General features: G+C 45.6%; 1 protein-coding gene across 1 annotated transcript in view; it reads right to left on the bottom strand.

Moving 5' to 3' along the window:
- CD82 (CD82 molecule) overlaps nucleotides 1-14,942 on the bottom strand; it is a 32,607-nt gene extending 17,665 nt beyond the window's left edge. Inside the window, exons 1-2 of the mRNA XM_023506786.2 lie at nucleotides 14,821-14,942; nucleotides 5,920-5,992 (exon numbers count right to left, since the gene is read on the bottom strand). Coding sequence (XP_023362554.1) covers nucleotides 5,920-5,992; nucleotides 14,821-14,883 — 136 coding nt within the window. The 5' untranslated portion in view covers nucleotides 14,884-14,942. The remainder of the gene's footprint in view (nucleotides 1-5,919; nucleotides 5,993-14,820) is intronic.
- Between the last annotated feature and the right edge of the window lie 362 nt (nucleotides 14,943-15,304).

Here is a 15,304-nt window from a genome sequence, read left to right as displayed (position 1 = left end):
TAAGATTCTCTTGTTGACATTTAAAGCTCTTCATAACTTCCTCCCTTTCCAGTCTCCCTATGGTCCATTCCCCTCCATGCACTCTATGCTCCAGCAGCACTAGCCCACTCATCTTTCTCCAAACTTGACGCTGTAACTCCTGCCTTTGTATCAAAGACAGTACAGAGTACTGGGTCTGGAGTCAAAATTAAAACCTGGCCTCAGACATTCTCTTTGTGACTCTGGACAGGTCATTTAAACTCCATCTGCCTCAGTTTCCCCCACTGCAAAATGGAGATAATCGCACCCGCCTCCCAGGGTTACTGTGAAGATCAGTGAGATATTATTCACCAAGTATTCAGCACATTGCTTGGCTCATAGTCAGTACCGACCAGCTCTCGAGTTGTGGGGCCCATCCTTCCAGGAGAAAGAGAATTCCTTGGAGACTCGGGGCTGTTTCCTTTTCCTATCTGTGCCCTCAGGTGCCTTGTATAGAGTTGATGCTTCATAAATGCTGGCTGAACTCAACTGAATAACTTTAAAAAAATGTCCTCCAGGATGAGGGGATTGGAGTGATCCCAAACTAGGGAGATGGCAGAGCTTCCCCGATGTCTTTGTCATCCGTGTCCCCTGGAGATCAGTTCTCGGTATTACATTTTTTTTTTAAAAGTGCCATTTGAACATCAAAGGAGTTGGATCAATTTAGCCCAGAAGACAAACACACAAGCACATACAATAGCAGTTTCCAAGTCTCTGTAGAAGAAGAAATAAACTTTTCTGCTCAGCCCTACAGGGAAAAAGCAGGAGCAACGGAGCGGGTGTTTTATAGAGGAAGATTTTGGTCTCACGTAAAAACCGAATGGAAAAGCTGAGTGCCTTTAAGCCTTTACTGTAAGCCAAGCACTGTGTTTAGTCCTGAGGATATAAATTGAAACATGAGACAATCCCTGCTCTCACAGAGCTCATGCTCTTAATTGAGACAAGGATCGCTTACAGGAGATCGCAGCAACGGGGAAGGCAGCAAGGCCCAGGGATTCTTGTAGGGGACAAGGGCAAGACATGGCAATAGGGATGGATAGTCACATCCATTCTGCAATAAGAGGATGAGAGACACTCGAGCCCCAACCCTTGGGGAAAAAAAAATAACTTCCAATGGACATGAAAGTTTTCCCAAAATGGATCAAACTGCTATAAAGATAGCTACCCGAGCAAAGCCCACTTGGGAGGATAGAATGTACAAAGATCCTTATTAGGGAACGGGTTTAAGCAGTGGCAGCTAGGTGTTTCAGGGGATAGAGGACTGAGCCCAGAATTAGGAAAACCTGTGTTCACACACTTACTAGCTGTGTGACCCTGGGTACTTAACTGCTATCTGACGCGGTTTCCTCATCCGTAAAATGGGGATAAAATAGCACCTATGTCCCAGGTTGTGAGAATTAAGTGGAAAACATGTATATGGCGTTTACAAATATAATATGTAAATAAATGTATGTAAATGTAATATAAATAAATACATTTTATGTAAATATTATATATGCCATACAATTAAATATAAATGTTAGCCCTTATTGTGATTAGATATCTTCAGAGTCACCTCCCAAATCTGATAGTCTAAGGTTGCTCAGGGTCGTATAGCCAGTAATCAAATGAGCCTGGACTTGGAACTTTGATCTTCTGAATCAGAAGTCAGCACTTAACGCTCTAATGAAAAAACATTGTCTGCTGTGTGCCAGACACTGTGCTAAGCACTGGGGATACAAAAAGAAGCAAAAGAAAGTTCCTGCCCTCAAAAGAGCTTGTAATCTAATGAGGGAGACAAGAAGCAAACAAATGTATACAAAACAAGATATGAATAGGACAAATAGGAAATAAAAGAGGAAAAGAACGGTGAGATTAGGAGGGGTTAGGGAAGGCTTCCTGTGGAAGGAGGGACTTAAAGAAAGCCAGGGTCAGGGTCGGCCAGGCTTGGAAGAAAATGCCCAGAGCTGAGAGACGGAGCATCTTGTTCCCGAATAGCCAGGAGGGCAGTGTCACTGCATCAAAAAGTAGGTGTCGGGGAGGAGACTGAAACGGTAGGAGGGGACTGGAAATAGCAGGGAGAAGGATCCCATCCCCACAGCAAGGCACCCCACGTCTACAGCCCATTGCAATGTGAGTGCCAACTCGAGAACGTGGGAGGTTGTTGGACCTTGCCCTGCTGGACCAGTGCCTGGGAAGCGTGGGCAAGGGGCCAAGAACAGGGAGATTGTATTCTCCTTCCTCCCCTGCCCCTTTTCACCATAGCAGGCCCTAAGCAGGAGCGTCCCTTGCAAAGACGCTCAGGTTACCAGAAGGGTGGGAGGAGACAGGGCGCAGCTGGGGGAGAGGGATCCTAGCTTGAAGCAGGAAATCCCCACCCCTCCTCAACCCCCGGAAGAACTAACCATTGCGAAGCTCAGGCCTGACCAGAATGGGGCCAGCCTCCTCCCCCGGGAGCACGGAGGCAGCTGACACAGGATGGCCCTGCTTCCTAGCCCCCTCTGTTAGGGGGAGATGCGGCAACAGGTGTGGGCTTCTCCCCACCCCAGGCTCTGTGGAAGTTCTCCTTTATGCAAATGGAACAGCTGCCAGATCAGCCCTGGCCTGAATCTGTCCAGCAGCTGTGTGGGGAGGAGGGAAAGAAGCGATAAACACAACTCTTTGCTGAGCCAGGACGGGGAGTGGGCTAGAGAGCAAAGGCTGGGATGGAGAACTGGGAGAGAACAGAGTTTGTGTCCAGGTGCATGAGATTACTTCAAGCCCTGCTTATGTAGACCCTCTCTTTCCCAGGGGAAATGGGCCTCCAGACCACGGCTCCATGGAAATAACTCTGGTTCTAGTGCCAGGGGACCCGAGTTCAAATTTTGTCTCTGACACATAATACCCTTAATTGTTTTAATTTCCTCATGTACAAAATGGAAAGATACCTTCCAAGGTCCTTTCCTAGCCATTGTCCCCTTATCTATATCCCTGCTAAATGAGAAATAGCTGAAGAAACTCAGGATGTTCAGCCGGGAGAAGGGGACCAGAGGTCTTAGTGGCAATATTCAAATGCTTAAATAATAATAATATTGAACAGTGACAGATTTGTCCTACTTAACTCCAGAGCGATGCTTGAAGCAAAAAGGCATATTTGGGGCCAATGTCAGGAAAAGCATTCTAAAAATGAGACCTGGGATGAGCCATCTCGAGAAATGGTGGGTTCCTCCTCATTGGAGGCTTCCAAGCAGAGGGTTGTGCATTTAATATGGAAGGGGTCGTGGACCGCCTTTACAAGGGCATCGAGGCAGGGGTGGTGGCTGGAAAGATCTATGAACAGCCAACAGTTGGATTTGTCTGGAATATAGAGGGAATTGAGGGGAGTCAAGTGAAATAAGACTGGGAATATAGACTAGGGACAACGCGAGAACTGAGGATTCCAGATTTTAGCCTATAAGCATTTGGGATCCCTCGCAGGTTTTTGAGTAGGGAAGAAACTGGTTCCAAGTTGTCTATCTAGAATAAAATTTTGGTAACTGTATGCAGGATGAATTGAAAAAAGTTGACCCAAGAGCAGGGAGAACATTTAGGAAGGTTCATATAGAATTATGAGGGTTTGGATGAGAGCAGTATTTGTTTACACAGCGAAAAGATGAATTTTAGAGAGGGAACTAGCACAAAGAATGGATCAGATGTAGACCGTGAGGAAGAGGGGAGAGCCAAAGATGATTTCAGTTTCTTAAATCTTGGTGACAGAAGGATGATGATCCCATCAAAGGAAATAGGTAAGTTGAGAATGAAGGAAGGGAAAGGGATAGGAATTTAATGTTGGACACATTGGGTTCTAATTGCGCCTGAAAAATTCCAAGTAGAATTGAGCAACAGGTGGTTGAAAATCGGTAGGTTTGCATATAAATCTCTCATTTTTACAAATAGGGAAACTGAGGGACAAATAGGTCCAGCCTGGTGCCTAGACTTGCCCTAAGACCATGCAAGTTAGCGTCAGAGGCAGGACTCAACTCTTCCACTTCAGGCTTTTTGCTCTGAAAAAGCTACCCTGTTCTATCAAATAATTACATCTTTAAAAACATTCTGGGCTCAATGACCTTTTTAAGATCTCAGAAATTCTTTGTTCTAAGAGGTGGCTCTCTGGGAAGGGAGAGGAGAAGGAATCTGGGGGGAGGAAAGGGGGAATCTCTTAGATCTCTTAGATCAGAAAACAAAAGATGCCAGTAAAAATCTATTGTTTAAAAAAGAACTTGGAACTTAGAGATACTTGTCAGGCTTATGCTGAAAGGTATCCTGGCATAGTAGAGAAAGGGCAAGATTTGGAGGCAGGAAATTGGGGGCTAAAGTTTTATCTCTGTGGCCATGTGCACCTCACTTAACTTTTGGGGTCTCAGTGTCAGTACCAGGGACAGTGCCCTAAAGAGACCTTTATTGATTGATTACAAGTGAGTTTCTAATCTGTAACAATGGAAAGAGTTTCTACACTGGGAATAAAATCAAATCTACATCAAAATAAAAATACTACCATACCCTTCCCACCCATGAACTATGGCCCAGATTCATCACTGATGGCACATAATAGACAATGAACATTGCTTGATGTCTCCCTGACCTGCAAGGCATTCCTGTGAACATGGAAAGAGTAGAAATCATTGTTAACCCTTTTACAAAGGAGAGAAACTGAGGCACACAAAATAAAAAGACTTTGCTAAAGTCCTATCTACAGCAGACCAGGAGTCAAGTCGAGCTTAGAACCCAGGTCTTCTCAGTGCTATCCCAGTGTTTCAAGCATAGGTTATATCAGAACTCAAATTCGAGAAGTATCTGTGATTTTTGTTCTTATGGGAACTCTTGAAATCCAGCTATGACTTAGTAAGTAGATAAATCCTTGGGATTTGCTTGAAACAAAAGCGAGCTTCTATGTCTTGGCACTAAGCTTCAGAGGCAGGATTTAAACCCTCATGGCCCCCCCATGGTTAGAACTGGAAGGGAACCAAGAGGTCACCTTGCCCAATTTGTCAATTTACAGATTAAGAAGATGAAATCCAATGCAACTAAAAAAGCTAGACAAAGAACACATAACCCACCCCCCCAAGTAAATACCAAATTTGAAATTCTGAAAATAAAAGGGGAGATTAATAAAATTGAAAGTAAAAAAAAAAATCTATTGAACTAATAAACAAAACTAAGACTGGTTTTATGAAAAAATCAACAAAATAGGTAAACCTTTAGTTAATTTGATCAGAAAAAGGAAAGAAGAAAATCAGATTGTTAGTATCAAAAATGAAAACGATGAACTTTCCACCAATGAAGAGGAAATTGGAGCAATAATTAGGAACTATTTTGTCCAACCGTATACCAATAACTATGATAAGCTAAGTGAAATGGATGAATATTTACAAAAACATAGATTGCCCACATTAACAGAGGAAACGAATTACTTAAATAGTCCCATTTTAGAAAAAAAAAAAATTGAGCAAGAAGATGAGGTCCACAGAGATTGTCTGAGATATTTAGAGTCAGAGGTAGGATTTGAATTCATATGCAGGGTTCTTTCAATTCCACCCCTCTCAGTTCAATCTGAGCACTGTATCCATATGGCAGGACTGTCTCTATCAAAAGTAAACACCCACCCAAGGCCAATCTCTTAGCCACATATCCAGTACTTAATATGGCTCCAGAAGTCAGTGAGGAGTCAAAATATTCAGAATAATGGACTTCATACCTATCAAATACCTTGTACTCAAGTCAGAGGAAAGGACTGATTGAATCTCCAACACTTACCCTTTCTCCCTGGGTTACCAACAGAGACTGACTTTTTAGAATAAGGAGAATGGCCCATGATTAAAAGGGGTCTCAGATGTCTCTCTCACTCTCTAGGTCTTCCCCTTAACCCAACCAACCACAGCAGAAGAAGCCAAATGGGAAACTTACGCAGGACGGAGATAAAGCTGCTTCTGTCAGCCAGAATCCATATTCCAAACCCGAGAATTACAGCTCCCAAGATCTAGAAAGAAATGGGTAGCGAGTTAGGATGTGATGGGAGTCAAAGTCCTGGAACAGTAGAAACATGTACTTTCTCTCGATTAATAAAAAAGACTAAGGACTGGATCTATGATATAGACACATACGTGTGTATGTATTTGCATAGATAATAACAAACATCAAAAAATATATGTACACACCTATGCCTATACAGGTATAATTTGTTTTATTTATTATATTTTGCTGATATTATAACCTTTGACAAACTGAAGGTTGTAGTAACTCTGTAATAATCTGGTCTATAGATGCCATTTTTCCAACAGCACATGCTCCTATCATATCTCTGGTAAATTTCCCCAAATTTCAGACTTTTTCATCATCATATCAATGATGGTGAACTGTGATCAGTGAACTTTGATGTTGCTATTGTAATTATTTTGGAGTGTCACGAAACACGCCTGCATAAGACAGGGAACTTGATTAATGTGTGTTCTGATCACTCCACTGACCAGCTATTTTCAGGCTCTCTCACTCTCCTTGGGCCTCCCTATCCCCTGAGTTACAAGAACATTGAAATCAGGCCAGTTAATAACTCTGCAATGGTCTCTATGTATTCAAGTGAAGAGTCAATTGATGCAGCAAATTTCATTATCTTATTTTAAGAACTTGACACGGCCACCCTAACCTTCAGCAACCATCACCCTGAGCAGTCATCAACCATCAGCAGGGAGGCAAGACCCTCCACAAACAGAAAGATTATGACTCACTGAAGGGTCAAATGATGCTTTGTATTTTTTAACAAGAAAATTGTTTAAAAATTAATGTATGTACATTGTTGGGGTCTTTTTTTAGATATAACATTATAGCACACATAATCGACTTCAATATAATATAAATGTAACTTTATATGCACTGGAATACAGAAAATTTCATAATGTTTTTATTTCAATATTTGCTTTATTGCAATGGTCTGGAACCACATCCACAATATTTCTGAGGTATGCCCACATACCATCTGTTTATATATGTAAATATAAAAATGAAACAACAAAGCTATATATACACAATGCATGTGTGTGTATATATATATATATATATACACACATGTGTATTTATTATTATATTATTTATTTGATATTATACTATTTAATTGATATTAATTGCTATTATATATCATATATCATTACATTTTGGTTTACATAATATATGACGTATATATTTACATAATGTATGACATATATTATATATAATATTTATATGTATTATATATACACATATGTAATATTAATATAAAATATGATATACATACTTGGGGGGGTCCAGACTTGTGACCAGGAGAGAGAACTCCCAGTCAGGAAATGCCTACCGTCACGGTGATGAACACAAACACTTGCTCCACTATATAGAATCCCAGAGTTGCCTGGGGTGCTGAGAGGCTCTCATGTGTTACTGGGGATTTGAATCCAGGACTTTGAAGCTAGCCCTCAGATCCATTCCTCTGGATCACATGGGCTACGATAATAAGAAAGGCAGTTTCTTTCCCTTATAAAATGGGAGGGCTTTTTGAGAAACCTTCCAGGATCACATTTATGTAGCCATTTACCAGCATCATGGGCTTTTAGGGCTGGGAAGCAATTTTTGGAGTCATCCAATTGAATCCTTTTCCATTTCAGTGACTTTCCCACACGGAATGGCAAAGTCTAAATTTGAACTCGAATCCTCTTGGGGTTTAAGAGGACTTCATTCAAAACAAGCCTGTGAAGTAGATGCCATTACCAGCCCCAATTTACAGATCAGGAAACAGGTCAAAAAAGGTCCTTTTTGTGATTTGTCCACATCAATAATCTATTAAAGATCTAAGGTAGGAGCCTGGCTTTCTGACTGACCATCACTAGTCCACACTGGTTCCTTGACAATCCAATTGATGCACATTTGGACCCAAGGGCCTATTCTGGTCCTGCCCAACAACTGCCTCAAGGTCTAGAGAAGGCTAAGGGAAAGTGGTAGATTGGGTGATTATCTTATTCCTCTGGCTCAGAATTAAGAATGGTTACAGGATCACAGATGTAGAGCTGGGGGAGTGCGATAATTAAGGATTTAGCTGTTAGTACTTAAGCTCATCAAGTGCCTGAGGCTGGATTTGAACTCAAGTCCAGTGCTCTATCCACTGGGACAAGCAGCCAAGTCTTGGTTTCCTCCCCAATAAAATGGGGATAACAGCAGGTTTGTGGTGAGGATCAAATGAGGCAATTTATGTACAGTACTTTGCAAAGTTCTAGAAGTGTCAATAATTACTATTATTTCAGGAGGGGCTGTCATACCTATTAACCTATTTGATCTTCACAATAACGCTATGAGAAGTCACTAAAATAAATTTTATTTGTGTTTTCAAGATGAAAGAACTGAAGCTTATCAAAAGGAAGTGATTTTCCCAACGTTAGCAAGCCAGTGATGACAGAGTAGAGATGGGATCTCGGGTCTGAGTCACGGTGTCACAGGGAGCGGCTTGAGAGGTCACCTCCAGATGCCTCCTGCTGGGGAGGGGGGTCACAGTGGCAGAGCTGGGATTCAAATTCTGATGCTTTTTTGACCCGTCTATGCCGCCTGTTAGGGGAGCGCTTGTGGGTGCCAATTGTGGGGCCCTGCCTGGGTCTCCAAAAGGGCTTTAAATAGAGAGATCAGGGAAAGGGAAGGGGGATTGAGGGTGTGTGATGAAGTCACTGCAGTAGGAAATGGGGGGCTGTCACAGGGCTGGGTCTCCAGTACACAATTGGGAGGAAGTAAGTGGGAGGGCCGAAAAGGGCCCGCATTGGGATGACCAACTCCACTTCTTTATGGAGAAGAGATTCCATCCAAGGACAGTCCCAGAGGCCGGTTCTGGGAACCCCGGGAGTTTCGGATCATACAGAGCCTCTGGAGCTTTCCATTGTCTCAGCAGGAACTTGCTGGGTTATGAAGGGGAAATGGGCACCCTGGCTCCTCCAGACAGTAAGGAAGGATAAACACCCCTTCCCTCAAAAATACAGACACACAAAAAGAGGGGGGGGGGATGGGGAAGAAAAATACAATCATCATAACAAATCTGAGCCCACACTCTCCAGACTTCTCGACTGGGCTAAAGGAAATGGCCCCAGTCCCAACTTTCCCAGGCAGCTCTTTCTGTGTGATAGCGGGCTGGCTCAGGAGGGGCACCTCCTGGCCCAAGAAGCTCCCCCCAATCCTGCAGGGGCCAGGCTGACGTCAGGGAATTCAGAGTCAAATGAAGAGGTCTGGGGAGGAGGCAAGTTCTTCCATGTCTCAAGATTCAAGCAGATCCCCTCTGGGATCCCACCCACTCCTAATCTGAGACCTTCCCTTAAGGTTAGCAATGGGAACAAGGCCCTGGGGAACAGCTCTGAGAGAGAGAAAGAGACAGAAACAGAGACAGACACACAGAGAGAAAGAGACAGAGGCAAAGAGACAGAAAAAAAGAGGAAAGAGAGAGAGGGAGGGAGGGAGGGAGGGAGAGAGAGAGAGAGAGAGAGAGAGAGAGAGAGAGAGAGAGAGAGAGAGAGAGAGGCAAAAAGAGACAAAAAAGAGAGCAGAGGGAGAGATGGAGAAGAGACAGACACAAAGACCACACAGAGAGAGACAGAGACAAAAAGAGAGAGAAAGAAAGAGAGGGAAGGAGGGAGGGAGAGAGAAAAGAAGAAAGAAAAAAGAGAGGGAGGGAGAGAGAAGATACACAAGGAAGATACAAAATAACCCTGGAGAAAGTACTAGTGACTGGAGGAATTGGGCAGAAGATATGTTAGGGCTTCGAAGAAAGTCTCCAGGAACGGAGACAGATGATGCTGGGAGGGGACAGGAGAAGCGGTGTTGGCTGGTCGGGCTGCACCTCGGAGCACATGGGGGGAGGTAATGGATGACAAGCACGGGCCAGAGCCAGGCTGTACAAAGCTCTAAGCGCCAAAGAGAGGAGTTCGCAGTCTACTGTGAGAATGAATAAGGGAATCCAAGACTGAAGGAGAAGAGGGATGGGGAGAGAAAAATGGAGGAGGAAGTTAGTCTCTGCGGGGCTGCAAGGCCTCCCGTCCCAGGTCCCTCCTTCAGTCTGGGCCGGCCCTCTGCTCAGATAATGAACAAGAGATAGGGCCGTGGCCCAGGAGATCGGATCACACACTGGACGTGACCCAGAAGATGCGGTTTAATCTCCCTCCCCAGGCATGTGTGAGCGCCATCTTGGACAGAAGCAGGCGGCAGCTGGGTTGGAGTGTCTGCCTAATGGAAGAGGTGAGGGGGAGACTCAGCCCTGCTCCCCCTTTTCCTCTCTCCTTCCCTCCACAACACTCCACGGGGCTTCCATTCCTCCCATCCACACCAGACCATCCCTCCCAGGGATCTCACCGACAGAATGAGCAGTAAAACTCCTGAATGGAGAACCCACTCATAGAGGGTCCATCTAGACCCTGAGTGCACTCCGGTCCCTGCTGTCTCTGATCTGTTAGCCAACGGAGCTGCTCCTAGATGGCCAGCACCAAAAGGCGCCTTCCCCTTCCCCCTTCTCCACAAGGACTGACAGGGATTAGGATCACTGAGCTGGAATGGATCTCAGAAGTCATTCCCTCCCTTACAGTTGAGGTAACTGAGGCTCGGAGACATTGATATGAAACTCCCTCCCTTTGAAAATGCTTTGGGGGAATCATCACATAATCCTGTGACTGTCACAGCTCCTGTCATTAGATATAAGTCTTTCTTTCTGCTCAGACTTAGCACAGTTTCTGGCCTGTGGTCATCCCTCAATAAATGCTTGCTGACTCAACTATACTTTCTGCAGCTCCTCCCTGTTCCAGTAATGGGATTCTTCTAATAAGGACGTGATTATTTCCTTCCCTCTTCTAGCACACTGCCAGGGAGTTCCTAAACCAAGATCATTTCCCCCTATTCTGACATTTTGATGGATGTGAGCAACCCCATTGGAATCCTTCCAATTTGCATTTCTTTAAGGCTGAACCTTTTCTTTCCGAGTGTTTATTTACAATCTGTGCCCCTTCTCTAAGACCAAAGCCCAGGGTTTCCCTAACTTTTACCGGAGGGATGACAAAGGATGCGAGCACCCCCTCCATCAAAGAACAGGACCTTGCCAGTAGGGTGGCACGTGGGCAAAAATGCCAGCCTTGGGGAGGACCTGTTACTTACTCCCTATGCAATGTGGGCCAAGATATTGCTCCTTTCTGGGTCCCAATGTTGTGTTCTATAAAATGGGGTGACTAGATGACCCTGAGTTCTCCACCAGCCCTAGATCCTACGTTCCAAAGATTCCTCCCAATTCAAAATCTAGCATCATATAATAGGCTGCCAAAACCTCATATTTCTATGTTATCGATGAGGCAGTTAGGTAACACTGTACATAGAATTTTCACCTAGGGACCAGCAGAAAGATGAGTTCAAATCCTAGTCCATCATTTTCAGTCATGGCTGACTTTTTGCAACACCATTTGTGACAGAGACACTGGAGTGGTTTGCCATTTTCTTCTCCAGCTCATTTTTCCATAGAGGAAACTAAGGCAGACAGAGTTAAATGACTTGTCTAGAGTGTTTCCCATCACCCCCTGAGCCCGGCCAGGAGAGGTCCCCATCCCAGTCTTGGAAGGCCGGCTGTTCCAGGCCCTTTTCTCTGCCCCCTTCAGCTCACTGGGAAAGTATGAGGTAGAGGAGGTTGTTTTTTTCCCTTCTGTCTCCCTCTCCATACAAAATGTGGGAAAATATCTTGGTTCAGGAACTGGAGCCATCCTTGCAGCTCCAGGAGTCCAAGAGACTTGTCCAGAGTCGCCCAGCTAGTAAGTGTCTGAGGCCAGATTGGAACTCAGTAATATGTATGTATTCTTGACTCCAAGTGCAGCGCGCTATTCACTGTGCTCCCTCAGAGTCTGATTTCTATTTCAGACATTTATTATCTGTGTGACTCTGCACCAGTCACTTAATCTCACGCAGCCTCTATTTCCCCATCTGTAAAATGGGGATTGTCAAATCCCTTTATCTTACAGTTTTTGTTAGAACCCAAATTTTAAATTCAGCTGTTAAAAAAAAAAAAAATACAAATGAAAACAACTCAGAAGGATACCTCGCCTCTATCAAAATATCAGCTTATAAAGAAAAAGCCCCCTCGCCTTTCTTAGAGCTCTCCCTGCAGAACCTGGGCTGGTGGACTTGTAAATGCTGTGTTTGCATTTTAATAGAATCGCTTTCCTTTGCCACCCTCTAAATTTCATTTTATGCATTTCAAAACATTCTTCTGAGAAAAGGTCTGCCAAGGGCCAGGGGTCCGTGACATACAACAAGCTAAGAAAAAGCAGATGGCTCCGCAAACTTGCAAAAGGGCCACATGAAGGCTGGCGACCATCGTTATCCATCAGCCACATCCACGAGCACGGTGACCTCCACTCATCGGCCAAAGGGTGTCCCCAAGGGGCAGAGCCCCTCCCTGACTCCCGAGCCCCGCCTGCGGGCCCTTTAAGACAGCAGGCTGAGCCCGAGCAGGGAGCCAGGGAGCTCAGTGCTCGCTGCCCGGAGCCCAGCTGCTTCCCGTCACCCCCTGAGCCCGGCCAGGAGAGGCCCCCATCCAGTCTTGGCTGGGAAGGTCGGCTGTTCCAGGCCCCCTTCTCTGCCCCCCTCAGCTCCCTGGGGGAGGATAGGATAGAGTGGGGGGGGGGGGGGGAGATTTTTTCCCTTCTGTCTCCCTCTCCTCCTCTCCCCTCCATGCAAAATGTGGGAAAATACTTGGGCTCAGGAGCCGGAGCCATTCTGGTGCCTCCCTCCCCATCCCGCAGTTCCAGGCCAATCCTTTGTGGGCCCAGAAGGCCGGGCCCAGGGTGGGTGGGAGGGCATGGTGCCCAGAGCGCAGCCCCGGGGAGGGAGGGGGAGCTGGCTGACTGCAGGGCAGGGCACGGACATCCCCATTGTGTGACTGCGTGGGAGACAAACAGGGCCTCCCTGCCCTTCCCCAGGCTCGTACCTGCCCTCGGGCCAGCCCTGGCCGGGAGGACTTCCCCCGTTTCCAGAATCCCCCCCGCCCTTTCCCTTTCTCCACTCCCTCCCCCGGCCTTGGATGGCCTCGAAATCAGCATAATTAGTAATCTTTGAGAACTGGGAGAGGCTCGGGCTTGTTGGAACAATGAAAGTTCAAGGGATCAGAGATTAAAAGCTGGGAGGGACCTTGGGGAGCATCCAGGCCAGCAGAAGGGACCTATACAAGGTCCTACAGAGATTTATATAGCAGGTTGTATATATTAGCAAAACAGGGATTTAAATCCAAGTTCCCTGAAGCTAAACCTGGCTGCCCCCCCCCCCCCAACCAGGGGGCCCTTCCTCCCCAGATACCAGATCCTCCCTCAGCAGCCAGAAAAGGAGGACTGCTCAAGGGGCTCCTCAAGGGTCAGCCTCCTTCTGAGGAAAAGCCTGACTCCCCTATGGATGGTCTCTCTCTCTCTCTCTCTCTCTCTCACACACACACACACACACACACACACACACACACACAGAAATGTTTTGATTTTATAGAGATTTTGCACTTACTTATATGTCAATCTGTGGAAGGTTCAATTCTGTAAAGTATACATCACTTATATATTGGTATCCCCAGGCAATCAATCAATAAGCATTTATTATATGCCTACTGTATACCATATATACAAACAGCAATAGAGTGTGTACATAAGTGGGAGCAATTCCTTTACACACACACACACATTCTGATATGTTTTGATTTGGTAGAAATTTTGCACTTACTTATATATCAATCTGTAGAATGGTCAAGTCTGTAGAATGTCAGTTCCTCAAGGTTAAGGTATAGATCACTTGTACATTTGTATCCCCAAGCAATGAATCAATAAGCATTTATTATGTACCTATTCTATACTTTATAAATATAAACCTATAGAGTATGTATGTAGGTGTGGGCAGTTTTCCCCCTCCACACAGAGCAGAGCTGGTCCTTTGAAAGTCCATCCCAGGGATGTCAAAAGCCTCCCTATGATTATTGTTCCATGGAATTCTGGTAGTTTCAGGAGATGGGTATTCACTGTCTGCCTGGAGAGGGAGGAAAAAACCCCAAGCCCAGGAAAACAAGATCCAGATGTGCCAGAGAGCCAACATCTGAGCTCCTGCTCTAGCAGACAGGCCTGCTGGTCCAGAGGGGCACAGGGGAGACTAATGCATGGGGGTGGGAGACCCGAGAACGGGGAAATCCCTCTGGCTCTAAGGGCAGTGCCCCAAACAAGGATGCCAGCTGGGCCCTGCGGGAAAGCCCTCCCCTCCCCATCTGTAGGCTGTCTGAGCTCAGCTGGGATGATGGGTACATGAATTTTGGCTAACCATGAAAAAGGAGCCCTCCCCCTCAAGCCTCAAGCCCAGTGTGGCAATGACTCAGAGGTCCCGGAGACACGATGCACAACTTTCCCCGTTGGGGAAAGGAACTAAAATCGAAATACTTAAGTTTGAGACAGAAGGGGAGGGAGGCTGTGGGAAGAGTAGGGTTAAAACAGCCTAAAAGGAGGCAAGTCAGGAAAATGAAACCAAAGGGTGAAGGGACTTGCCCAATGTCAGATAGCAGGATTCAGAGATGGGATTCGAACTCACATCTTCCCAACACCAACTCCAGTGGTCTTCCCCCCCTGCCACATATACTGCCTCCTGTTTTGTAATACTCCTCTGGCTTACAAGGTACCACTGTCAATAACTCTTTCCCTTCTTCTCGAGCTTTTTCTTTTGCCCCCAAATTGGGAGATTTCTAGAGAAAAAAATCCCCATTTTTTGGAAGCACCACTTCCAGGGATGAGAGATGCCCCATGGGAGGGAGATGGACATACTTACAAAGAAAAGCAGATTGAAGAGGAAGAGGAAATACTTGGTCACTTTGATGCAGCCGGACCCCATCTTTTGTCACTGGCAGGATCTGGGGAGAGGATGGAAAGCAGAGGAGTGAGATGCTTTTAGGATGCTGATTCCCCTCAGTTTTTACAGGAGATTGGAAACTCTGGTCCAGCAGGGACTGTGGACATTGGGGCCAACAGTGTCCATTCCCCAGGTGGACAGTTACAGTCAGTTCTAGCCTTTGACCAAACCCATCCTGTATGTGCTGGAAGCTTTGTAGTAAAGTGTGGAGCCTGCTGGGCTGGGAAGTAAGACCCGAGTTCAAGTCTCAGCTCAGCCACTTATCGTGACCATGACCAAAAGCAAATCACTTTAGTTTCTTTGTCCCTGAAATGGGGATAGTAAAATGAGGGTGACCTATCTCATGAGGTTATTAGGAGGAAAGGTCCTTAGCAAACCACTAATTCCTCCCACAGCGTGATCT

Source organism: Sarcophilus harrisii, chromosome 6 (genome assembly GCF_902635505.1).
Source record: "Sarcophilus harrisii chromosome 6, mSarHar1.11, whole genome shotgun sequence".
NCBI lineage: Eukaryota > Metazoa > Chordata > Mammalia > Dasyuromorphia > Dasyuridae > Sarcophilus > Sarcophilus harrisii.
Note: the sequence above shows the minus strand (reverse complement) of the source record. Positions and strands in the feature narration are given on the sequence as shown.